Source organism: Aegilops tauschii, chromosome 2, assembly GCF_002575655.3.
Source record: "Aegilops tauschii subsp. strangulata cultivar AL8/78 chromosome 2, Aet v6.0, whole genome shotgun sequence".
Classification (NCBI taxonomy): Eukaryota; Viridiplantae; Streptophyta; class Magnoliopsida; order Poales; family Poaceae; genus Aegilops; species Aegilops tauschii.
In genome coordinates, this window is record NC_053036.3 from 540,812,287 (window position 1) to 540,838,236 (window position 25,950).

Below are 25,950 nucleotides of genomic sequence, written 5' to 3' on the forward strand. Positions count from 1 at the left end.
TTTTCTTTTGTGAGGGCTTCACCAATTAAGTTTAGGACTTCAAAATATCTTCCTGGTTGGTTTCACCAGGCATATGCATGTTCCAGGTCGACCAGGCAGTAAAAGTTAGTATACTCTTATGTAGCTAGACGGCTCATTCAGGCTTTGAATTCAGAAATATACACACAGTATATCACGTGATGCATCATTTAGGTTTATTGTTTTGTGGGTGATGTATCATTTTGGTTGTGGTGGGCAGAATGTGCTTTAAGGTACCGGTTGGGCCTCGCAGCCTCGTCGAAGGCGTGGCTGTAGGCACTGTGGCAGATGGCAACTGCACTGTCAGCTTCTAGGATGAGTGGTGCACGGCTCCACTCAATGACAAGGGCAGCTCCTTCCATGCACGCAACAATACTTTGATCAGTTTTTCTTTTGCGCTTGACTTATGCTGTCCTACGCTCCTACTGTCCTAGTTTAGTAAGTTTTCCCTCTGTAAACTAATATTAAATCTTTTAGATCACTAAAGGGAGTACGTAATATATGTATTCCCACAAGAAAAGGTACACAAAACAAACTTGATTTGCATTGATCTAACGAACCACTCCGTACATTCGTATTTCCTTCGTCCCACAATATAAGACGTTTTGACAAACATAAACTTATAAAAATGTCTTATATTGTGGAACGGACACGTCTTATACTGTGAGACGGAAAGAGTACCTTGCACATCTAAACAGTAAACACCATCTAGCAGCTATACGTACGTATCAGGATAATCTGTCGGGCGGGTGGGAGCTGCTCCATTGTCCTGGTCTTAGTAATATAGTCTTCTTTTTGCATTCGGCTCGCGAATGCTATATCTCGCTTACTACGAGATACATCAGCGCCCGCCTTCGGCGCTCCTACTAGTTGGTTGGACTAGTGAGCGGTTTTCCTTTTGCGCGAGTTCATCTCACATGTTTCTTATTTATGCAGTGTTTTTTTATTCGGTGCATGGTGCATTGCTTCTCACCAGGCTCAGCCAGGTGGACCACTCTAGCCTGCTACTTTGTTTTTTCCATTTTGTTTTTTTCTTTGTATTTATTTTATTTTATTATCACATACCTTTTCTTTTTATTCTATTTTAAGGTTCCTTTCTTCTTATTATTTTTCATTTTTATTTTAGGTTTCTTGTTCCTTCCTTTTTGTTTTTTCATTTTTGTAGTTTTTCAGATATATGTTGACTTTGTTTTAATAAACATCGGACATTTATTATATACATGGTGAACATTGTTGAGATGGAGGTTGAATACTTTTCAAAAATGTCATGAACATTTTAAAAAAAATATGTACATTTCTCTTAATAGCTAGATTATTGTTATATGTTATGAAGATTTTTATAAAATCAAGTGAGCTAATTTAAATTTTATGAGTACTTCCTCAAATGTTATGAACATATTTTTAAACCTATTTTTTATGAATTAGAATATATTTTAACTTTTTCATGAAGATGTTTTTGGAAGAATTATGAATATATGTTTAATCTTATTTTTTCCTTTCTTTATATTTTCTTTTTTAAATGCACGTTGAAAGCTTTAAAGATACACCTCAAACATTTTTCTAAATACACGTTAAACAGTTTTCAGATACAAGTCGAACATTTCCGAATACACTTTGAAAATTTTGGGAATACATGTTGAACATTTGTCAAAGGCATGCTGAACATTATTCAAATACACTGTGAACATTTTATAAAAAGACAATGTGCACATTTTTACAACATCCGTTTATCATTTTTCAAATACACACCGAACATTTTTATAAAGACTCTGTGAACATTATTCTAAATACCCTGGCCATTACATGTTGAACATTTTTGAATACACCAAAAAAAGTTAAAATGAATGATGATAATTTTTAAATATGTGATGAACAATTTTCTCAAATACAAGCCAAACATTTTCTATAGATCAGTACAAAAATAGTAAATTTCTTAAACTATTTTCTAAAAGCAATGTAAAATCTAAAACATAGAACATAAAAATTGAAGCAAGAAAAGAAACCATGCGTGTGCGGCTTCCGTGAGAAGTGCGCTTCGCACTCTCCCGTTATAGGCCTGGCTTATGCACGCGTCGCTGCAGGCAACGATTATTCTGCGAAATACAAAGCATAATGTTGACTAAATTGGTTAGTTATCAATTTCCTATTCCAATCACACAAAAAGTCACAAAGTTTTAACAACTTATGATTTTCCCAAATATTGGCAAGAAAGTTAGCGGCAAACCAATCAACAACATAGACCCACCGTGAACCAACCTATGGTTGGATGGTTAGAGGGACTGTGGTATCCCATCCCATCAGGGTTCAAATTCTGGTGCTCGTATTTATTCCTGGATTTATTTCAGGATTTCCGGCGATGCGCATTCGGTGGGAGGAGATGTTCTCGTTGATGACGAGGTGCCTATGGTGACTTCGTAAATTTCAAGATGATATGTCGGCTGAGTCTTTTGGAGGTGCTCATAGGGATAGGGTGTGCGGGTGTGCGTTCATAGGGGTGAGTGTATGCGCGTGTATATGAACGCTTGCGTTTGTACTGTGTTAAAAAAACATAGACCCACTTGCCCCCAACTCAAAAACCACATTTAGTGCTTCAAGCGTCCATTACTTTGTTAGCCGTCACTCGTGCACACCCTCGATCCCTTCTGTCTGGCGAACTAGGCCGACCCATAGAACAAGGAGCCCCGCAAGAGAGCACCCCGCCACTGCCGACGACCGCTCGAGCTGCGCTAGGTAGGGGAGGAAGGAGATTGGGGCGGTGGCGCCTAGGGCTGGTAGGTGGAGCCCTCATGTCTCCTTTGGCAGGGATCAGAAGACCAAGTTTTTTTGCGTCCACCGTTTTTGTTCTTGTTGTTTTACCTATATCTCACTCCGGTTGTCTAACTTTGTAACGAAACATCCCATGGTCGCCGTACCTAGCTGCATGGCTGCAATGAACATGTATTCATTCATGTACACGTCATTTCTTTCCATGAGCCGTGAACCTAGAAAGGCGAGTGTCCTCGTAAAGCCGATTATTCTGATAAGACGTGTTTAGGTTATTGTGTGATTTTCCTTTTGTTTGACATATTTTATATGCAGTTGGAATCTTTCCTCAACATTATGGTGAACATTGAGATCATTCCTGCTCAAGTGTATTCATTGCTCAAGGCTTCCCGTCTATTTGGAGGACGATTGATGGGGTCTTTCAAAAACCATTATTGTGTGTGTGTGGGGGGGTGTGGTACTGCTGCACCACGAAGAAGCTATTTCAAAAGAATTTGTTGTAATTCTTAGTCTATACCACCATTAAAAGACCGGGGGGGAGGGAGGAGGGGGGATCAAATTAATACCAACCATCAAATCATATGCATCCAACGACCTAGATTACTTCAATGGTGAGCCCTCCACATGTTTAGCGTGTAATCAATACCATCCCAAATATTGACATTATCAGTAACGACATAATTAACATGTAATTAATATCTCATATTTCCTTCAAAAATATCCTACACTATATATATCTTTTCTAACATCTCATGATGGAAGGAATTAGGTGTGTTTGTAGATTGCAAAATTGCACTTTTACATTTGGAAGGCCTCTGCTTTGTAATGTCATGTAAAATAGAGTATGTAATTTATTCAAACCATTCACTCATTTATTGTCTTGTTAATATGTTCATTATCTTAGATAACTTCTGTTGTAAATATAATATAATGTCAAATGCATAAATGATTTAAGTTGATTATGTTTCATTACGTTTTAAGTTTTGACCTTGGTATGCCATATTATTTCGTTGTGAGCTCGGTCACTGATGGTGTCTCTTTCTTCAGGATTTTGAAATAAGCGACATCGATCAACAAATATAGAGATGTCCAAGGAGCTTGATAGCAACTTATTCAAATGTATCTGTGATCAACATGCAAACCATGTCGTTCAGAAATGTATGGAGTGTGTGCAGCCACAATATATCCAATTCATCTATAGACGGTTATGTGGCAAGGCCAAGATGTTATCCACCCATCCTTACGGATGCCATGTGGTTCAGGTTGTAAGTTTGGGCATTACACTTTTTACCGCTTCCTATCTTTCGACGTTTGTTTGTACCTTGTTCATTAATTATTCCTCCTGTCCTCGTGATCTTCATAGAAAATGCTAGAGTTCTGCAAGGATCCTCAAATTATGGACAGGTTTATCACAGAGATTCTCGATTGTGTAAAGGAGTTGTCTATAGACCCATATGGAAACTACGTTGTGCAGGTAAAGTGTGTAGTGGTTTGTAATTGATGAAATATTGTCGCGGCTAAACAAACAACTCACATGTGTGTTCTATCGACATGTTGCAGTACATTGTGGAGCATGGAAGACCTCGTCATCGACAAATTATTATGTTGAGATTTGCTGGAAGTATAGTACAGATGAGCCACCAGAAGCACTCTTCCAAAGTCATTGAGAAGTGCCTAATCTATGCCAGCTAACACGATTGCAAGCTTGCCATAAATGAGATCCTTTCTGCAGGCGGTGGTCAAACTGCATATCATCTCGTGGTATGTGGCTCTAAAGATCTTATCGCTGTTACTCAACATCCCTAGAGAAATATCGTACTCCCTCCGTCTCATAATGTAAGACGTTTTTTAACACTAGTGTAGTGTCAAAAAACATCTTACATTATGAGACAGAGGGAGTACATGACTAATCTTGCATGATTGTCTGGTCATGCAGGGCATGATAATCCACCAGTATGCAAACTGCGTGGTGCGGCAGCTGATTGACGTGGTGAACGATTGGCAGTTCAACGTGATGTTGGATGTGCTTAGGCGCAACAGGGAGACTTTCGTCATGTATGCCCAAGGGAGGCAGGTCATCGCGCAGGTCAAGCGGCTCCTCAATGGCATGGCACCGTCCCCCGACTCCTTTGGGTCCCAGTTCCTCTAGTGTGTTTTTAATTGCTTTTACAATGGTTTGCTTTCTATGTCTTTGTTGTTCTTCCTGGAGTACTAGTGATCTGCATAAATTGAATTAGGGTGAACTTAGTTGCTTTCGTTTTCCCCATTAGGGTGAACTAAATTGTTTCTGTAGAGGAGAACCAAACTATAACCTCCTCTGGTCTAAGGATTTGTCAGGCGCCCAGCCTACCATTATCTATGAATTGAACTATTTGTTTTCCATACCATTTCGTCAGGGATTAATCTGTCAAATTTAGAACTTTAAATATTTTGCTGGCTAGTTTCGCCAGGCATGGATGTTCCAGGTCGACCAGGCAGTAAAAAATACTCCCTCCGCCCATAATATAAGAGCACTTGATGCATCATTTAGTTTTGTTGTTTTGTGGGTGATGCATCATTTAGGTTGTGGTGGGCACAATGTGATTTAAGGTACCGGTTGGACCTCACAGCGTCGTCGAAGGCGTGGCTCCTTCCATGCACGCCGCAATACTTTAATCAGATTTTCTTTTGCGCTTGACTTATGCTGTCCTACACTCCTACTGTCTTGGTTTTGTAAGTATTCCCTCTGTAAACTAATATTAAATCTTTTAGATCACTAAAGGGAGTATGTAATATATGTATTCCTACAAGAAAAGGTACACAAAACAAACTTGATTTGCATTGATCTAACGAACAACTCCGTACATTCGTATTTCCTTCGTCCCACAATATAAGACGTTTTTGACAAACATAACTTATAAAAATGTCTTATATTGTGGAACGGAGACGTCTTATATTATGAGACGGAAAGAGCACTGATGTCTACTATGCAACCTTCTTCTTGTAGACGTTGTTGGGCCTCCAAGTGCAGAGGTTTGTAGGACAGTAGAAAATTTCCCTCAAGTGGATGACCTATAAGGTTTATCAATCCGTGGGAGGCATAGGTTGAAGACGGTATCTCTCAAACAACCCTGCAACCAAATAACAAAGAGTCTCTTGTGTCCCCAACACACCCAGTACAATGGTAAATTGTATAGGTGCACTAGTTCGGCGAAGAGATGGTGATACAAGTGCAATATGGATGGTAGATATAGGTTTTTGTAATCTGTCAGTGGTTGGGTGCGACATATGCCAATGGATGGCTTATCATGGTGGGAGCGAGTAGAACGTCGCCGGTGCCTGGATGCGGGATGAGGCGTAGACACGAACGCCGACGCACTTTACCCAGGTTCGGGGATCTCCTAGGAGATAAGATCCCTAGTCCTGCTCTGCGGTGTCTCCGCATGATCACTAAGGCACTAGTGAGTACAATGGCGCTCCTCGAGCTGTATGCTAGAGGTGGAAGAAGGCAGGGCTCGCCCTCTCCTCTCTCTCTATGTGCGAGTCTACTTCTAACATGTTGGGAACCCTTTGCATGGGTGCCCTGGGGGGTTTATATAGGCCTACCCCCAGGGGTACAATAGTAATCCAGCCGGGTGTAGGACCCGGCTGTCAGTGTCTCTGGTCGCCGGCTTCTCCGCCGGCTGCTGGGGCCCGCCGCCTGGTGGGCCCCGCCAACCGGTCTGGTACAGAGCCGACAGGCCGCTCCCGCCGCTCGCGGGTCTTGCCGGCTGCTGGTTACTGTAACCGTGATGCTAATGACGTGTACTTGGTCAGGGAAGCGTGGCTACAGTCTCGCTGACTGGTGGGAGATCACTGTAGCCACTTCCTGTCTCATCTGGTTAATGGCGCACGGACCCCGAGGGAGGGGAGGGCCGCCTGTTGGAGGCCGGCCTCCCTCGGGTCCGACTGGTCAGGCCTCCGCCGTCCTCCGGGCTCTTGCTGCCCGGTAGGGCCCACCGCCTACAGGCCGTACCGACAGGTCGTAGTGGGAACAGGGCTCCACCTGCCAGTAGTGACGTCAGGGGTGGAGTGGCAACAGTGCCGCGCCAGGCGGAGATCTCCGCCTGTACGGAACATTGTGGCCACACCCGGCCCTGGATACGGGGGTGATGGGCTACACTGTAGCCACATCCTGTCTTGTCTTCTTAATGCGGGTGCAGACTCTGAGGGCGCCGTGGGCCGCCTGCTAGGAGTCGGCCTCTCTGGAGGCCGCCTGCAAGGAGTCGGCCCGTCTTGGTGCCGCCTTCTGGAGCTTAGCCGCCTTCTGGCAGCCGGCCGCTTGGGCCAGCCGGCCATCAGAAGCGGCGCTTCATCTTGATGTCCTGAGGGGCGCAGCCAGCCCTGATGTCTTGAAAGGCTCAGGGACTCGGGTTAGGCTACCCATGGCCCATTACTCTGACAGTAGTGCCCGAAACTGGTGAGGCATCGTAGCTGATAAGCTGAGAAGCCTCAACAGTTTCCTTCTCCGAGTGCTCTGGATGGAAGCTTCATCCGACTCCCGGCGTGCCGCCTGGAGGGAGTCGGCCACGACCAGACGGACTTGTCTGAAAACTTCGAACGCAACGGCGCGAACCAGGTGGCGTGCTAGCTAAGCCTCCTGGCTCGCCGCCCGTCATGGGAACGCCATGTGGCGTCAGCCAGCCGGGCCAGCCTGCTAGCCCACGCGCGTGATGGGACACGACAGCTGGCTGGGCCTGCCACCACCGGGCCTCGGCACGCGAGCGGATTCGCTGCGGCTGAGGCAGGCGGTTGAGCTTCTTCGCGGAGTTACTGCGCATAGTAACTCGCTTGGTAAACGCGGGGACGTGGGGTCGTGGGCACAGTTAATCCCACGATCCCACGCCTCGCCCCCTCGGCTTCATAGCCCACCGGCTATAAGTAGGGGGGGAGGGGGAGCGGCGGAGCACGCGCGCCCTCCCGCCTCGTCCTTGTCGCCTTCTTCTTCCTCCCGCCGCAGCGCCCCCAAGCTACGCCGGAGTGTTGCCGCTGCTCGTCTCCGTCGAGCTCTTCCGCCCCGAGCCCTCTTGGCCCCGCACCGGTTCTCAGCTCTGCCGCCGCGCCATTTGCCTCGTCGAGCTCCTCATGGCGCGCGAGTAGGGAGGAGATTGGGACGGGTCGAACGTCAACGAGGACCACATCACCTTTCTTCGCGACACACGGCGCCTTCCTGGCGCGGGCTTTGTGAAGGCTGATACGTCTCCAACGTATCTATAATTTTTGATTGTTCCATGCTATATTATATTCTGTTTTGGACATTAATGGGTATTATACACTTTTATATTATTTTTGGGACTAAACTATTAACCGGAGGCCCAGCCCAGAATTGCTGTTTTTGCCTATTTCAGAGTTTCGCAGAAAAAGAATATCAAACGGAGTCCAAACGGAATGAAACCTTCGGGAACGTGATTTTCGGAACGAACGTGATCCAGAGGACTTGGACCCTACGTCAAGACATCAACCAGGAGGAAACGAGGTAGGGGGCGCGCCTACCCCCCAGGCACGCCCTCCACCCTTGTGGGCCCCACGTTGCTCCACCGACGTACTTCCTCCTCCTATATATACCTACGTACCCCCAAACTACCAGATACGGAGCCAAAAACCTAATTCCACCGCCGCAACCTTCTATACCCGTTAGATCCCATCTTGGGGCCTTTTCCGGAGCTCCGCCGGAGGGGGCATCGATCACGGAGGCTTCTACATCAACACCATAGCCTCTCCGATGATGTGTGAGTAGTTTACCTCAGACCTTTGGGTCCATAGTTATTAGCTAGATGGCTTCTTCTCTCTTTTTGGATCTCAATACAATGTTCTCCCCCTCTCTTCTGGAGATCCATCTGATGAATTGTGGGTTTATGATCAAGTTTATCTATGAACAATATTTGAATCTTCCCTGAATTCTTTTATGTATGATTGGTTATCTTTGCAAGTCTCTTCGAATTATCAGTTCAATCTTGCGGTGTCCTTTCCCAGTGACAGTAGGGGCAGCAAGGCACGTATTGTATTGTTGCCATCGAGGATAACAAGATGGGGTTTATATCATATTGCATGAGTTTATCCCTCTACATCATGTCATCTTACTTAAAGCGTTACTCTGTTCTTATGAACTTAATACTCTAGATGCATGCTGGATAGCGGTCGATGTGTGGAGTAATAGTAGTAGATGCAGGCAGGAGTCGGTCTACTTGTCTCGGACGTGATGCCTATATACATGATCATACCTAGATATTCTCATAACTATGCTCAATTCTGTCAATTGCTCAACAGTAATTTGTTTACCCACCGTAATACTTATGCTCTTGAGAGAAGCCACTAGTGAAACCTATGGCCCCCGGGTCTATCTTCCATCATATTAATCTTTCAACACTTAGCTATTTTTATTGCCTTTTATTTTACTTTGCATCTTTATCATAAAAATACCAAAAATATTATCTTATCATATCTATCAGATCTCACTCTCATAAGTGACCGTGAAGGGATTGACAACCCCTTTATCGCGTTGGTTGTGAGGATTTATTTGTTTGTGTAGGTGCGAGGGACTCGTGCATGGTCTCCTACTGGATTGATACCTTGGTTCTCAAAAATTGAGGGAAATACTTACGCTGCTTTACTGCATCACCCTTTCCTCTTCAAGGGAAAACCAACGCAGTGCTCAAGAAGTAGCAAGAAGGATTTCTGGCGCCGTTGCCGGGGAGTCTACGCAAAAGTCAACATACCAAGTACCCATCACAAACCCTTATCTCCCGCATTACATTATTTGCCATTTGCCTCTCGTTTTCCTCTCCCCCACTTCACCCTTGCCGTTTTATTCGCCTTCTCTTTTCCGTTCGCCTCTTTTTTGCTTGCTTCTTGTTTGCTCGTGTTGCCATGTGCCTTTTATATGCTTGCAGCTTTGCTTGCTGAAAATCTATTGATATTGATCCAGTTAAAGTGTTCTACTTGGATCATCTTCGATCCTTATGTGCTCGTGCTGAAACCCCAACTGGCCTAGTTGATGGGAAATCTTTAGATGAGCATGCTCATTTTGTGCGTCGTTGTTTGTATGAAAAAGGGAAGCTCTTATGGTATCATATAAATAGTTTGCTATGCTATGCTTGGAATCTTTGTGAAATTTGTGATTTTACTTGTTGCTCTAAGAACCCTAAAAAACACCTTCCCAACCTATGTGAGTTCAATGATAATGAAATCTTATCTTCTTATGCAAAGGGTGTTTATAGTTACTATGATATCGAACAAATTGAAGAATTTGTCATTTTTAAGGGTGCTCATGAAGTTGCTTCTTTGATTGAAAAGTATGATTTTACTCTCAACAAATCTGAAAATTCCGTCATACTTAAATATTGCAATGAAAACTTTGCTCATAATGTCTATGTCAAAGAATTTATTGAAAGAATGACCGTTGCTTCGGAAGAAAATAATGATATGCATGAATCTATAGATAATTGTGATTCCGATGATTTGATTGAAATATCCCTTGATGAACATGATGCTTGCTATTCTTGTGGCCATGATGCCAATATTTATGAAGATGAATTTGCTATCGTTCCTTACGTAAAACATGAGATCGTTGCTATTGCACCCATACTTGGTAGTTCCTTCGATAAAAAGCATGATTGCAATGATTTTACTATAATTTCTCTTGATGTCAATCGTACTAATAATATACAAAACCCTAAGCTTGGGGATGCTAGTTTTGCTATGTCCACTATTTGTTGCAATGATCATGATTGGGGTGATCTTTCTTATGATCTTGAAAATTTATTTAATCCCCATGATGAATATGAGATTGATAATATTGTTTGCAATAATATTGAAAGTGGGTTTGGAAGAGTGTCAACTTTAGATCCCACATATTTGGAGAATATTCAATCTTATGAAATTTTTGATAAAAGTGGGTTTGGAGAGGTCATGACTTTAGTTAATGTTAATCCCACTATTTCGGAAGAGTGTCAACTTTCCATGCATGTGGATCGTGTTGAAAATATTTTATATGATAGCTATACTGTTGAATTTGCTTATGATCCTACATGTAATTATTATGAGAGAGGAAAATATGGTTATAGAAATTTTCATGTTACTAAATTACCTCTCGTCATGTTGAGATTGCTATCGTCTCTTTCTTCTTCCTTCCATATGCTAGTTTTTGTTTGCCTTGATAATTTGTTTGCTTATAAAATGCCTATGCATAGGAAGTATGTTAGACTTAGATGTGTTTGTCACACGCTATTTGATGCTCTCTTTGTGCTTCAATTCTTGTCTCTCATGCGAGCATCATTAAAATTATCTATGCCTAGCTAAAAAGGCTTTAAACGATAGCACTTGTTGGGAGGCAACCCAATTTTATTTTAGTTTTTTTTGCTTTTTGCTTCTGTTTAGGAATAAATATTCAGAAAAATTAACGCCCACACATGTGGGCGTTTGCACATCATCCACACGCCTCCATCATCACTCATTTTGCCATGTATGAACAGATGACATAAGCAGAAATCTTTTTGGTTTTCGGCTTAAAAATGTTTTATCTCCTAATTAAAAAAGCGAATTAAAAAATCCATTTTCACCATTAAATCCGTCTCGACGAGATCTTCAAAACTAGACTCCATGTTGATATGTTTCGACGAAATTTTTTTTTGCCCAAAAGTTGTCATGCTGTTTACACTGTAGTTGCCATAGTGCTTAAACTAAAGTTTCCATATGGCAATTTTAGTTTGTAGATCACGGCAATTTTAATTTTTCGATGATGGCAATTCCAGTACTTTGACCATGAAAATATTTTTTTTGAACCATGGCAATTTTAAGTGCATGTATCATGACAATTTTAATTTATGGTGCATGGCAAGTCTAGTTTCTTAATTCCCCGTTTTATAATATGTCAAAATTTACTTTTAAATGTAGAAGAAAATAGCTGAAACATATTATGGCAACTTCAGTGTAAACATCATGGCAATTCATGTGCAATAGACATGACAATTTTTAATAAAAAAAATTCGTCAAAATATATTGATATGAGATCTAGTTTCGAAGATCTCGTCGCGAGGGATTTAATGGTGAAAATGGATCTTCAATCAGATTTTTCATTTAAAAAACAGAAAATCCAAAAAGATTTCCACATGCATGCATGCGGTGACATGGCGTAGTCTGTATGCTATAAGGCGTGTGGGCGGTTTGGGCTCCCACCACACGTGTGGGCGTTAGCGTTGTCCTAAATATTTGATCTAGCCTCTGGTTAGATGTGTTTTTATGTTTTAATTAGTGTTTGTGCCAAGTTTAACCTATAGGATCTTCTTGGATGATAGTTATTTGATCTTGCTGAAAATTCCAGAAACGTTCTGTTCACGAAAATAATTGTTAAAAATCACCAGAACGTGATAAAATATTGATTCAAATTGCTGCTGATCAATAAACAAATTGTCTAGGTCTTCCTATTTTGGTAGATTTTTTGGAGTTATAGAAGTTTGCGTTAGTTACAGATTACTACAGACTGTTCTGTTTTTGACAGATTTTGTTTTTCGTGTGTTGTTTGCTTATTTTGATGAATCTATGGCTAGTAAAATAGTTTATAAACCATAGAGAAGTTGTAAAACAGTAGGTTTAACACCAATATAAATAAAGAATGAGTTCATTACAGTACCTTGAAGTGGTGTTTTGTTTTCTTTCGCTAACGGAGCTGACGAGATTTTCTGCTGAGTTTTGTGTTGTGAAGTTTTCAAGTTTTGGGTGAAAGATTTGATGGATTATGGAACAAGGAGTGGCAAGAGCCTAAGCTTGGGGATGCCCGTGGCACCCCAAGATAATCTAAGGACACCTAAAATCCAAAGCTTGGGGATGCCCTGGAAGGTATCCCCTCTTTCGTCTACTTCCATCGGTAATTTTACTTGGAGCTATATTTTTATTCACCACATGATATGTGTTTTGCTTGGAGCGTCTTGTATTATTTGAGTCTTTATTTGTTAGTTTGCCACAATCATCCTTGCTGTACACACCTTTTGAGAGAATCACATATTATTCGGAATTTATTAGAATACTCTATGCGCTTCACTTATATCTTTTGAGCTATATAGTTTTTGCTCTAGTGCTTCACTTATATCTTTTAGAGCACGGCGGTGATTTTGTTTTATAGAAACTATTATTATCTCATGCTTCACTTATATTATTTTGAGAGTCTTAAACAGCATGGTAATTTTCTTAAGTTGGGAAATTAATCCTAATATGTTAGGTATTCAAAGACTAGTAAAAAACCCTTCTTATGAGTGTGATGAATGCTAAGAGAAGTTTGATGCTTGATGATTGTTTTGAGATATGGAGGTAATGATATTAAAGTTGTGCTAGTTGAGTAGTTGTGAATTTGAGAAATACTTGTGTTGAAGTTTGCAAGTCCTGTAGCATGCACGTATGGTAAACGTTATGTAACAAATTTGAAACATGAGGTGTTCTTTGATTGTCCTCCTTATAAGTGGCGGTCGGGGACGAGCGATGGTCTTTTCCTACCAATCTATCCCCCTAGGAGCATGCGCGTAGTGCTTGGTTTTTGATGACTTATAGATTTTTGCAATAAGTATGTGAGTTCTTTATGACTAATGTTGAGTCCATGGATCATACGCACTCTTACCCTTCCATCATTGCTAGCCTCTTCGGTACCATGCATTGCCCTTTCTCACATTGAGAGTTGGTGCAAACTTCGCCGGTGCATCCAAACCCCGTGATATGATACGCTCTTTCACACATAAACCTCCTTATATCTTCCTCAAAACAGCCACCATACCTACCTATTATGGCATTTCCATAGCCATTCCGAGATATATTGCCATGCAACTTTCCACCGTTCCGTTTGTCATGACACGTTCATCATTGTCATATTGCTTTGCATGATCATGTAGTTGACATCGTATTTGTGGCAAAGCCACCGTTCATAATTTTTCATACATGTCACTCTTGATTCATTGCTATCCCGGTATACCGCCGGAGGCATTCATATAGAGTCATACTATGTTCTAGTATCGAGTTGTAATCATTGAGTTGTAAATAAATAGAAGTGTGATGATCATCATTCATAGAGCATTGTCCCAATAAAAAAAAGAGAAAGGCCAAAAAAAGAGAAGGCCCAAAAAAAATAAAAAATAAAAAGGGACAATGCTACTATCCTTTTTTCCACACATGTGCTTCAAAGTAGCACCATGATCTTCATGATAGAGAGTCTCTTGTTTTGTCACTTTCATATACTAGTGGGAATTTTTCATTATAAAACTTGGCTTGTATATTCCAACAATGGGCTTCCTCAAATGCCCTAGGTCTTCGTGAGCAAGCAAGTTGGATGCACACCCACTTAGTTTCTTTTGTTGAGCTTTCATGCATTTATAGCTCTAGTGCATCCGTTGCATGGCAATCCCTACTCCTTGCATTAACATCAATCGATGGGCATCTCCATAGCTCATTGATTAGCCGCGTTGATGCGAGACTTTCTACTTTTTGTCTTCTCCACATAACCCCCATTATTATATTCTATTCCACCATAGTGCTATATCCATGGCTCACGCTCATGTATTGCGTGAAGGTTGAAAAAGTTTGAGATTACTAAAGTACTAGTAGAGTGCCCGTGCGTTGCCACGGGCTCTTGAAAAAGTTTACAAGAGTTACATGTTAAATTTAACATGCACAAACAATATAACACAAACACAATTACTGAATAATTGAAGTCCATTTTGCAATGAAAATTGATAACAAAAAGAAAGACTAATGACATGTCCATGTAACCAACGGAGCGATGTTCCAGCTAAACATCTATTACAAAATTATCAATATCTAGATGATGCGCTTAAGAAATTCTTTAACAATATCAGGAAAGTTGCCTTTAGCTTCATTCCCATGGTGTTTTAGCAGGTACTCCCTCCGTTCGGAATTACTTGTCGTAGAAATGGATGTATCTAGACATTTTTTATAATAAAAACTGCTTCCTCAACTCATACCCATCCTACACAAACAATATATGTAGTTAGTGTGCATATTTCATGCCAAAGGTCTTAAAACATGTAACGGACAATACTCACCGCGCAAACCGGCTTGATCAATTCTGTACCGTTCCACCAGAGCATAAAATGAAAAACAAAATAGTTAGACACATTCCTGTAATATTTTAAATTAATAATGTAAAGAATATAGTGATAAAAAAATAAATGTTCATTTTATTATGAATTCATTACCCGTCTATACTCGTTGGAATACCAAACGGAAATAAACGTTGCCATTTATAAATATCGGAATTCCAACCAGGCAGCTTTATTTCGAGTGCTTCTTTGAAATCCCTTGCAAAAGTTTTAAATTTCAGTGCATGCCCCAAATTTTTACCCTCTGACGATTGTGATGTTTGAATAGGGTCCATAATATATATCCGACGTGCCTCTTTGTCGATCACGTACAAGATGTATCGGCCTATGGATGCATAGCGGAGATAAATCTACAAGTGGAGCTATTAAAAACAACAATAAACCATGATAACAATAGACAAAATACTTTACTTACCATGTTGCACTATGAGATGTTGTTGTTCATCCCAGGCCAGCTATCAAATAACGTTGCCAACGTCTGGATAGTTTCCTTCTCGCAAAACTTCTGACTTCTTGTTGACTCTAGCATCATGGACTAAGTAAAAAACTAAATATTGCTTCAGCATGTTAATAATAATGCCACATAGAATGCAGAGTTATGATAAGTTACACAAAATCTTAGATCCATGTAGTGTATAGGAGGGTCTGTGAAATATATATATGATGAAATATAAATGATATTTTCTACTGCATAATATAATCATATATAATATCTGGAAAAAATAAAAGTGAAACTAACACAACTATTTTCTCTATAAGAACATATTTGATCTTATTAGGAAAATATGTTGATTAAATAATTGTACTAACACAAAACTCCGTAATTTTTGTTTTATCTAATAGCATATATATTTTCTGTATTGCTGTATAAAACTCCGTAAATTTTTGGCTTCCAACGTCATTACCTTGGATCCCGTGTCCATTGATTCTTTTTTAACGTCAACATTATTCATGTTTATCTCTCTCATAATATGCCGAAAAAACATATAGAGAAATACAACTTCTGATAAAAACAATTATTTTTATGCATGTCTTCTAATTATATAAAATTCGATGAGTATTCAGTCCGGTACATGGTCCATCATTCTTACGTAGTGATTTCATCAATTGACATTTTCAAAGATCATCTAAAGCAATTAGAGCAACTCCAACGGGCCGACCCAAACGGACGGCGATTTCGTCCGCTTTTTGTCCGTTTGGGTCGGCCGCCCGCCCGGCGTTCGCCCTGTTTTTCATATGGGTCGGCAGCGCGCCCAACGCGCCGGCCCATATGTGCAGGCGTGGCCGGCTGGCCGCCCAATTTTACATTGCATTCAACATATTGTGAAATGAAAATTTAACAAGCAAAATAGTTTAGCCACCCAAATAAATAGTATAGTTTTACAGGCCAAATAAAAAATAAAAAATGTTTCACATAGTTTTGCAAACGAATAAAAGAAGATACATCTATTGGTTGCCAACATGAGTCCACATATGCTCAACCAAATCATTTTGCAGTTGCACGTGAGTTTCCCAATCACGCATGTCTTCATGAAACTGAGTGAACTGCTCAAATGTTGCCGCTACTCCATGCTCAGGCACAACATTCTCACCCTGAAACTGAAAGCCTTGATCGTACAGATGTTCTGGGCGCTCGTCTTCTACGATCATATTGTGCATGATCACACAAGCAGTCATCACCTCCCATAGTTTCTGCGTGCTCCAAGTATTAGCAGGATACCGAACGATGCCCCATCGAGATTGCAAAACACCAAAGGCACGCTCGACATCCTTTCTAGCACTCTCTTGCTCTTGGGAAAATCTTTTCCTTTTCTCTCCGACAGGGTTGGGTATTGTCTTTACAATAGTGGTCCACTGAGGATAGATAGCGTCACCCAAATAGTACCCTTTGTCGTAGTTGTGGGCGTTGACAGTAAAGTTCACCGGTGGGCTGTTGCCTTCGGCAAGCCTAGCAAACACCGGCGAGCGCTGAAGCACGTTGATATCATTGTGTGATCCAGCCATGCCAAAGAAAGAGTGCCAGATCCAGAGATCTTGAGACGCCACGGCCTCTAGTATGACAGTGCAAGCCCTGACATGTCCCTTATACTGCCCTTGCCAAGCAGAAGGGCAGTTCTTCCACTCCCAGTGCATGCAGTCTATGCTGCCAAGTATCCCCGGGAAGCCCCTGCTAGCATTCATCGCCAACAAACGGGCTGTATCTTCAGCTGTCGGCTCTCTCAAGTACTCAGGGCCAAACACAGCAATCACAACCTTGCAAAACTTATACAGGGACTCTAGGCATGTAGACTCGCTCATACGGACGTACTCGTCAATGAGATCACCGGGCACTCCGTATGCAAGCATTCGGATGACGGCAGTGCATTTCTGATAAGAGGAGAAACCAATCTTGCCGATGACATCCTCTTTGCACTCGAAGTAGTCATCATAGCCAACCACTCCCTCTCTAATACGGTTGAAAACATGCCTACTCATACGGAACCGGCGGCGGAATTTGTGATGTTTGAACAACGGGTTTGTTGTATCAAAGTAGTCCTTCCAGAGAAGGAAATGCCCGCTCTCCCGGTTACGATTCAACGCCGGACGGTGGCCCGGAATGGAGCCACGGAACAGCGGCCGCTGGTTGTTGAGGTGGTGATGGACCAACACGGCAGCCAATATCTCCTCCTCGTCGTCGGACGATGAATCGTCGGAGTCGCAAATGAAATTGTGGAAAAAGAACTCGTCGGCGGAGTCCATTTTCGTACCTTGGCAAACTGTCGAACAGCTTGCGGGCGTCGAAGAAGGAGATGGCCGGCGAGGGGAGACGCGGCGCCCACAGACCAGCTAGCTGCCCTGCCAGAGTCCGACGAGTGTGACGGCGTCCGACGAGTGTGCCGGTCGTATGTGGTGGGGGCGGCGAGGCGTCTTCTTGGTCGCGGGCGGCTGGGCGGTGGGGGAAGCGGCGGCGGGAACCTGTTTGCTCCCCGGCGGCAAAACGGCGGCGACAGGCGACTGGGGGCAGGGGCGGCGTTGCTGGGCGGATGTGGAGGCGGCGGCAGCTAGAAGAGTCGCCGGCAAAAATGGGCGGCGGCGTCGGTAACGGAGGGGCGGGGGTGAGGGTTGCTTGTTGGCCGGGAGGAGGGGAGGCCAATGTGCCACAGACCAGCGGGCCCGGGGACAGGAGTAGGCGAGCGCGCGCGCGTCCGTCGCGTGTCCGCACCAACGCAAATCAGACTCAAAAAATGGGCCGGGAATGGGTCGCCCGCGGACGAAAAACGAACGCGCGTCCGTTTGGGTCGGCGCGTTGGGCCGCCTTTTCTGTCCGCGCCGACCCAAACGGACGGCCGCAGACGAAATGGGTCGCCCCATTGGAGTTGCTCTTAGCTTTTATCTCTGATCTACAAAAGTTAACATATAAACAGATTTTATATAATTTTGTACTAACTTTGTACTAAGTTAACGACCCTTATTTTAAGATGAAGGGAGTACTAAAATTTTAAAATTAAAATAAGCTCATATACATTATATATTCATTGGTCAACTGCTAGATGCGTGCATCGACCCTTTTTAGTCGGAGTGAGTGGCATCGTTCTTTTTCTTAGACTGAATCGCATTGCAACTTTAATAAATTGTAGGCTAGCTAAGCTATAAATCACTTTTTAGTAATTATTCTTTAGAAATAACTTTTTAGGCTATGTGATATTTGTCATTGTATAAAAGAACACGTGGCATTTCTCTCATTGCAAACTGCTCTTTTTCCTCTGAAAATAAGCAAACACCGCTCATTTTCCTTGTATCTTAAAAAACCAATTCACTCTTAGGGCACAACGCTCACACCCACATCTCATTCTCCTGGTCTGCTTTCCCCGTCACGACTTCTCACTGTCACCTCCCCTCAACACCACAACAATCTGCCCGTGTCTTCCTCTCACCGCCATCTTCTCTCCCCTCTATGGTGGCCCTGGCCAATTCCCGGTGCTAAGGAGTGCACATCGTCGTAGCCAACTACTTAGGCCAAAAGGAGGAGTAACATTGACTTATTCAAGCGAAGGTAGCTGGGAGCAGAGGCAAGGCTGACGATGATATTGTTATGTTTATTCCCAGAATCTCACGGTCTAGCAAGAGAAACACGATTTATGTGTATATATACATTGAACATACAAGTACCAAAACGACATGGACTCTAATAGTCTTGAAACCTACCACACAGGCACGCGCACGCACGCACGTAAAAAAACAAGCATCCACATATACAAAACATGCAATCAGAAGAAAGAAGAATACATTGAGTGGCTTGAGAGGGTTTCGCATGGTGGCAGAGCTTCACAGTCAGGCAACAGTGCGGATGAACACCTCGCTCACAACCTATGGATTTGGCTTCTTAACGGCATGGCTAAGTACGCCAGTGCCTCAGACTTCGGCATGAGACGTCTGGGAAACAAGTTCACTCCAGCGAGATGTAGAGTTCTATAAAAAAAAGTATATTTCAGGATCTGGGGTTAGCAAATTTACTCCCAAATGATTAATACCATAGAAACATGAAGACGGATGCATGTCTGCTAATTTTAGCTATTATATCATATTAGTTGGATTAACATTACGTTGCTAAGATTATTAAATTAGCAGTGCACCCATGATGCTCTCACACAAAATTACACGCGTTCACTAAAAGAAGCATAGCGAACATTAGTCTGTATAAATGATTTAAATAAATTATACCTCAACCAGCCTTGTCGCGCTCTAGTGCTGCCGCCGCCCTCGTTCACCGTATAATCTACGGCCCAGGTCGTTCTGCCTGTGTAAGAGACACAAGACATAGGAGACATGAGGAATGGAAGTGAGAATCCATATGAGGTCAGAAAATCATTTATCTGTATCTTCAATGAGGCAAATCCCCCTTCTGAATTGACAACAATTACCAAACCTTGCAATGCACCCATGATGGGTTGGATGACAGATTTAGTGTATGAGATAGAACCTCTGCCAATCTTGTTACTTGGGTCATTATTCAGTAGTCAATATCTTACAAAAGGAAGAGAGGTGTGGTAGACATGACGGAGGAATCTTAACATACACTTCCCGGGAAAAAATATTAGCACCATAGTTTAAATGTGTATAAAAAGGAGTCCTATTGTGCTTCGAAAAGGGAGTCCGATTTTAGAGTAATCCAAGTTATTCAAGAGATTAACAATGAAACAAACTTTGCAATTTGAGTATTTCCTAAATGAAGTGATATGTACATGCACCAAATATTTGTAAAGTTATGACTAAAGAAGGGAAACCGCTACATTGAGTACTCAAAGCTAACGGAAGGAAGCCACATGATCGGGTATTTGAGGCATGCAATGTAAAACCTTAACCGGGATCAACTGCAATTGGGCAAACATACACTCAACACAACCTGGAACGCTCTGAAACAGAAGTTTAATATAGCAGTCAGCAACCGCGTATGCAAGGAAATACTGCGAGGAAATACCTTCGTGATTGTCAGAGATGGAAAGGTGTTGGGCAAGATGCACGGCTAGTTCGTGAGATAGACTTTGCGCCCTTAGGCTCCAGCATGGTGAAGTGGACCACACCTCCCGTATCCACCACGAAATCGATCTATGGCACGTACTCCTTCATTCTTCTGGGCCTAGAGAACCTGACACCGTTGATGTAGCTTGCTGATCCAAGACCAAACACGTAGAATGGCCGGTTTGCCCAATACGTTGTGTTGTGGTTGCACTCGTAAACATAATTGCAGTAGCTACTGATCTCATAGTGTTCATATCCTGCTTCTGAAAGGCGTTTCGAAGCCATCTTGTAGAAGTTCGCAGAGTCTCATTTGGGAGAGGAAATACACCAGACGTATAGCTGCGACATTAAAATGGAAGGAATGAGATCAGCATTAGTATTCAGTATGACACATTTACATAGGAAGATCACTTGATTCTTAATAGTACTCCCTCCGTTTCTAAATATAAGTCTTTTTAGATATTCCACTACAAAAAGGATGTATGTATACATATTTTATAGAGTAGATTCACTTATTTCGCTCCGTATGTAGTCCATAGTGGAATCTCTAAAAAGACTTATATTTCGGAACGGAGGAAGTACAAAAATTTCACTGCAAATTAATGTGTTATAATTTTTTTAGAAACTTGGTCTTACACGGTAGTAGTATATTGCAATTGGTTGTGTAATACCTCCAAAAAATTCAGTTAAGCCCTTTAACTTCGCAACTATCAGCAGCACATATTTGTAGTACTTTTTTTTACCATAGCAGCCACAAAATAGAATAATGTGTACCTTCCCGAGCTCGTGTATCCATCTATTTGATTAAGGAGATCCATCAACTCTGTTGTATTTCACGATCTGCTCTAGTGCCCTTACAGAATCTTAGGCCACCAATGGCATCAGTTTCATCCATGAAAACAATACATGGCTACACAAAATGATAAAAAAAGATAACATTAATGAATGACATTATTACAAAATACACCAAATTTTATCTTCAAGAGAAACAAAAATAGAATTTAAAATGTGCATAACAACTTAAAATGTGAAGACCATTTGCATGGCTTTTTTCGCGAAGTAGATCTAGAGTTCAGGTGCTTGGTATTGCAGACTGCTAGTTTCTTACTATGTTCCTCTACAGAATGGACTTTCTACAACTACTAAATACATGTTATTCTAACGACTGAAGCAAACATAATATATTTGGCCATGAGGCATTTGATGCTCACGAGCATAGTTAACGACTGAAGCAAACATAATATACTTTAGTGATCTAAATGCTCTTTTGTTTCTTTACAGAGGGGGTACCTTATAAGATAGATGCTTTTACCAATATATATTTTCAATCATAGCAGTTGATACAATCTACATTAGCAAAAAACATTAGTTCAAAATAATACATTAATGATTCCAAATAAAAGGATGATAGCAATGGCTCTATCAAGCGATGCCGTCCTCGTTCCAAGTAGGCAAAAGAGCAGAACACCCCTTGAATGAGTATAGTAGTTAGTACATCTCAAGATGATGATATCTGCATCATTGTCGTGCGTATTCAAGAAAAGAAATGCCAGTTGCTTTAAAATAAGGGTTCATTGAAACAACTAATATAACAACCTTTCTATATATAGCTAGTGAATGAAATAAAGACTTGCATTGTTTGGACATCAACATCACAGAAGTAATTTCATCAAGATAGAAGAGAGGAAATAGTCCTGCACCAATTTACCTGCTTTCAAGAAACATCCGGTTGTGAGGGGTACATTAGAAGGTTCATTCTCATGGGTAAACACAACACATCGTGTGACCTTGTCATGCAGGAGGTTCCAGAGCTCCTCTGTACACTTCTAACCTCAAGCACCTGGGTAATTTTCTCACAACAACCGCTGTTCGAGCGACCATCCAGTGCCTCCCCAGGCATTTGCGTTGCAGACAATACCTATTTGCTGTAAAAAGACATCTCAGTCAATGTTGTGATTTAGTCAGTCAACATACCAAGACAACAAACATGAAGATCGTAAAGAAGTTTTGCTTAAATCAATAAATCCTTATTACAAACAGGAGCAAGCTAGATAAATCCTTATTACTTTCCACAAGCAACGTTGTCAATGACACATATAGGAGCAAGCTATATCACAAATTATTCTCAGGAGCTAGTTAAATGCCCGTGCGTTGCCATGGGCAAGAATGCAAGTAAATATTTCAAATGCCAGTGGCAACGCACCTACCAATACAGCGGCCTGCAGATGAGGCCCACACTACAATCCCATAAAGAATTAATAGCCCAAGGTATTATTGTCAGTTCGCAACTCACGTCACAGATTTACGAATTCCTCATGACATTCAGTAGTGCATCCTCGTCAAGTGAAGCTCTTAATACTCCAAGTATTCCTTATATTTGAGTAATTGTATATATGATAAAATTGTTCATAGACTTAGAAGGATAGTTGCTAGAGTGCAAAATCAAGCCTGCTTAGTGCCGTCTATGTAACAACCCTCTTCCGAGATGCTATCATTTTACAAACTTTGATTGGATTAATAACCAAGGGACAAGAACTTTTTTGATGGAAAAAAATATGTAATATAATGGTCAATGCTTACCTTGGTCACGCACCCTCATACAAAACTGTAGCACCTTCACTTCTTGTTGTTCAGATAAACTTCTTAGACTTTTCATAATTAAATAAGAAAAATGGTGGCATAATAATATGTATTGACTACTGAGTCGCATCTTGAAGCAGTGTGATCTAAAGACATGCAGATGTGAATACTGAATTCCACATGCAAATGCAAGTAGTTTCTAGGGAAATTCTTTCTACACCTGATGTTAACAACTTCACAAAAATGTACATATTTGCGACCAAACATCAAAAGTGTAGTAGGTTCCATTTGAGTTACATACCCTTCACTGACAAGTGACCCATGTCTGCAATCTTCAATGGATTTGAGATTTTTATATTCTTTGCCCATTCAACCAGTCAATCTAAAAACCGATCTGCAATTTTCTCATGTGTAGCCATGTGGGTGTGAATCATATCAGGACTGCAATGAAAGCAAAGTGAATCACAATATGTAACTGAATTCAAATGGCATAACCTGACAAACACGAGTTCTAGCATTCACCGACAAAATGCTGATAAGTAATCCCGTACCTAAATGTTCAGAACCTTTACAGTAAGCCAAAACGGCCCACAAATCTCAAGGATCATAACAGATTTAAAAAACGGTTAAGGGCAGACGGCACACACCTGCACAATAGCGGCCTGATGCACTGCTGGCGGTGATGTAGGGCACATCAAGGAGGAGAGAGTAGTTGCAACTGCAAAGATATATTATCTAGGAGGAAATTTAACCGTTGTAACACTACTAAAGAAAATCCACTCGCAGTTCAAATTATGAATTGCTAGTATAGGATTATTTGTCCAATCACGCAGCTCGGTACAATATCATGGCTGCAGAATACCAATCCAAAAGCAGTAGGGAGGTGTATATATCTTTCAAGGAGAATATATCTAGACCCAAATAGGAAATTGTACCCCTCAGATATGGACTTTTTAGGCTGTACAGCTAGATAATCCACACTGCTATTTTTTATCTATATAGGAAACAACAAAACAAAATTGTACAAAAGGGTTGTATAGGAAGAGAGGAAACAAACTAATTAAATAAAAATATTGAAAGGGAAGAAAAGAAAATCCTAGATGAAGTAAACAAACCCCTGAAAGAGGAAAGACACTCTTTAAGAATGTCAACGCTTTCTTATATCATCTACTTACCTTGACAAAACACGGAAAACTACATCAGACTGGTAATGGTAGAAATGCTAGCAGATCATTTAATGTCAGATATTTGACATTGGGAGATACTAATGCTACTTCGCAGTGGCACATGAAAAAAATATCAAACTGTTTGCTCCTAACAAATGCATCAAGAAATTCACATACGCATAGCTAGACAGTGTATATCATGTACGTGTCCAACGTTCCACTTACAAGCACTCCACGGATTGGCCACACTGCAATATTGAATGTCGTGATGAAGCATCAGAACAGCTTGAATAATCAGACCAGAAAATCAAAAGAGAATGAAAAGAAAGGAATCAGCTAACTGATTTATAGGCACCAAACTTTTAAGATTGGTGGATAAATCTCAACTGCTATCAAGAAAAGGTTGGCACACCCAACCAGAAGGACCTCCAGGAGAACAACACACAACACAACGTCTGAAAATCAGGAACTTGCAGATCAGAGGTCCCTCGCGACTGACCTGGTGAATCGGGGGAAGATGTACATGAATTGTAGGAGGGACAAGGAGAGGACTGTGGCATGGGCCAACGACAGAGGATTCAACGGAGTTCCGATCCGCAGTATGTCAGCCCGAGAGACGAACCTGACGGCGGCGGCGAATCGTTGGGTCGCCCACCGGCCCGCGTCGGTGACCTCAGACCGTCGCTGGTGGGTGGTCGCGGAGGTCGTGCATGTAGGATCGGTGAAGGAAGATCTGGAGGGTGCTGATCTCCATTGCCGCTAGCGAGATGGAGAGAGAGGAGTGCGGTGACGAACACGGTTTCTGTTGTGAACCGACGGCGACCGGAAGGTCCTCAACGAAGGCGCCGACGCCTCCTCTAGGGCCTTGGCGCCGGCAAAAGGATCTGCCTTGGCGGCTAGGGCGTGATTTCCGTCGACGTAGCGAGGATCCCCGATGGCGGCTATGGCCAGGGTCCTCGCTCCCAGGCAGATTCGTCTGGTTTTTTTCTCGTGCGATTTTTTGTTCGTGCGAAGGGGCATCGCTACGCATGGTTGTCCGCTTTTTTTTTTTACCGCTGATCGGACCGGGAGAGGTGGGAGTAGGACGAAAAAACCAGCGAAAAAAACCGGACGAAAAAGGTGGGACCAAAATAAACCCGGAACGGAGACTACCAACGGAGACATTAGGAGTAGAGATGAAACAATTGCTTGGCTTGTCATCGGGATTGTGCATGATGAGAGCATTCTTGTGTGACGAAAATGGAGTATGACTAAACTATATGATTTTGTAGGTATGAACCTTCTTTGGCCATGTTATTTTGAGAGGACATAATTGCTTAGTTAGTATGCTTGAAGTATTATTACTTTTATGTAAATATTAAACTTTTATCTTGAATCTTTCGGATCTGAACATTTATACCACAATTAAGAGAATTACATTAAAATTATGCCAAGTAGCATTTCGCATCAAAAATTCTATTTTTATCATTTACCTACTCGAAGACGAGCAGGAATTAAGCTTGGGGATGCTTGATACGTCTCCAACGTATCTATAATTTTTTATTGTTCCATGCTATATTATATTCTGTTTTGGACATTAATGGGCTCTATTATACACTTTTATATTATTTTTGGGACTAACCTATTAACCGGAGGCCCAGCCCAGAATTGCTGTTTTTTTCCTATTTCAGAGTTTCGCAGAAAAAGAATATCAAACGGAGTCCAAACGGAATGAAACCTTCGGGAACGTGATTTTCGGAACGAACATGATCCAGAGGACTTGGACCCTACGTCAAGACATCAACCAGGAGGGCACGAGGTAGGGGGGC

General features: G+C 41.9%; 1 protein-coding gene and 1 long non-coding RNA gene across 2 annotated transcripts; one reads left to right on the plus strand and one right to left on the minus strand.

Moving 5' to 3' along the window:
- The first annotated feature begins 4,147 nt into the window (after nucleotides 1-4,147).
- On the plus strand, nucleotides 4,148-4,930 carry LOC141041235 (uncharacterized). The gene is made up of 2 exons (XM_073507355.1): nucleotides 4,148-4,255; nucleotides 4,718-4,930. The coding sequence occupies exons 1-2, from the start codon at nucleotides 4,148-4,150 to the stop codon at nucleotides 4,928-4,930; spliced, it is 321 nt and encodes a 106-aa protein (XP_073363456.1).
- A 14,034-nt stretch (nucleotides 4,931-18,964) lies between these two features.
- On the minus strand, nucleotides 18,965-25,085 carry LOC120973688 (uncharacterized). Its single transcript, XR_005769000.3, has 6 exons — nucleotides 23,278-25,085; nucleotides 22,105-22,321; nucleotides 21,171-21,306; nucleotides 20,356-20,735; nucleotides 19,599-19,674; nucleotides 18,965-19,346 (listed from the first exon to the last, which is right to left on the minus strand). It is a non-coding gene; the product is annotated as an uncharacterized lncRNA (long non-coding RNA).
- Between the last annotated feature and the right edge of the window lie 865 nt (nucleotides 25,086-25,950).

Bases quoted from the DNA above. Each gene is read 5' to 3' on its own strand.
- LOC141041235 (XM_073507355.1), top strand. From the start codon at position 4,148: ATGCTAGAGTTCTGCAAGGATCCTCAAATTATGGACAGGTTTATCACA. The intron at 4,256-4,717 runs GTAAAGTGTGTA...CTGGTCATGCAG, and splicing joins ATGGAAACTACGTTGTGCAG to GGCATGATAATCCACCAGTA.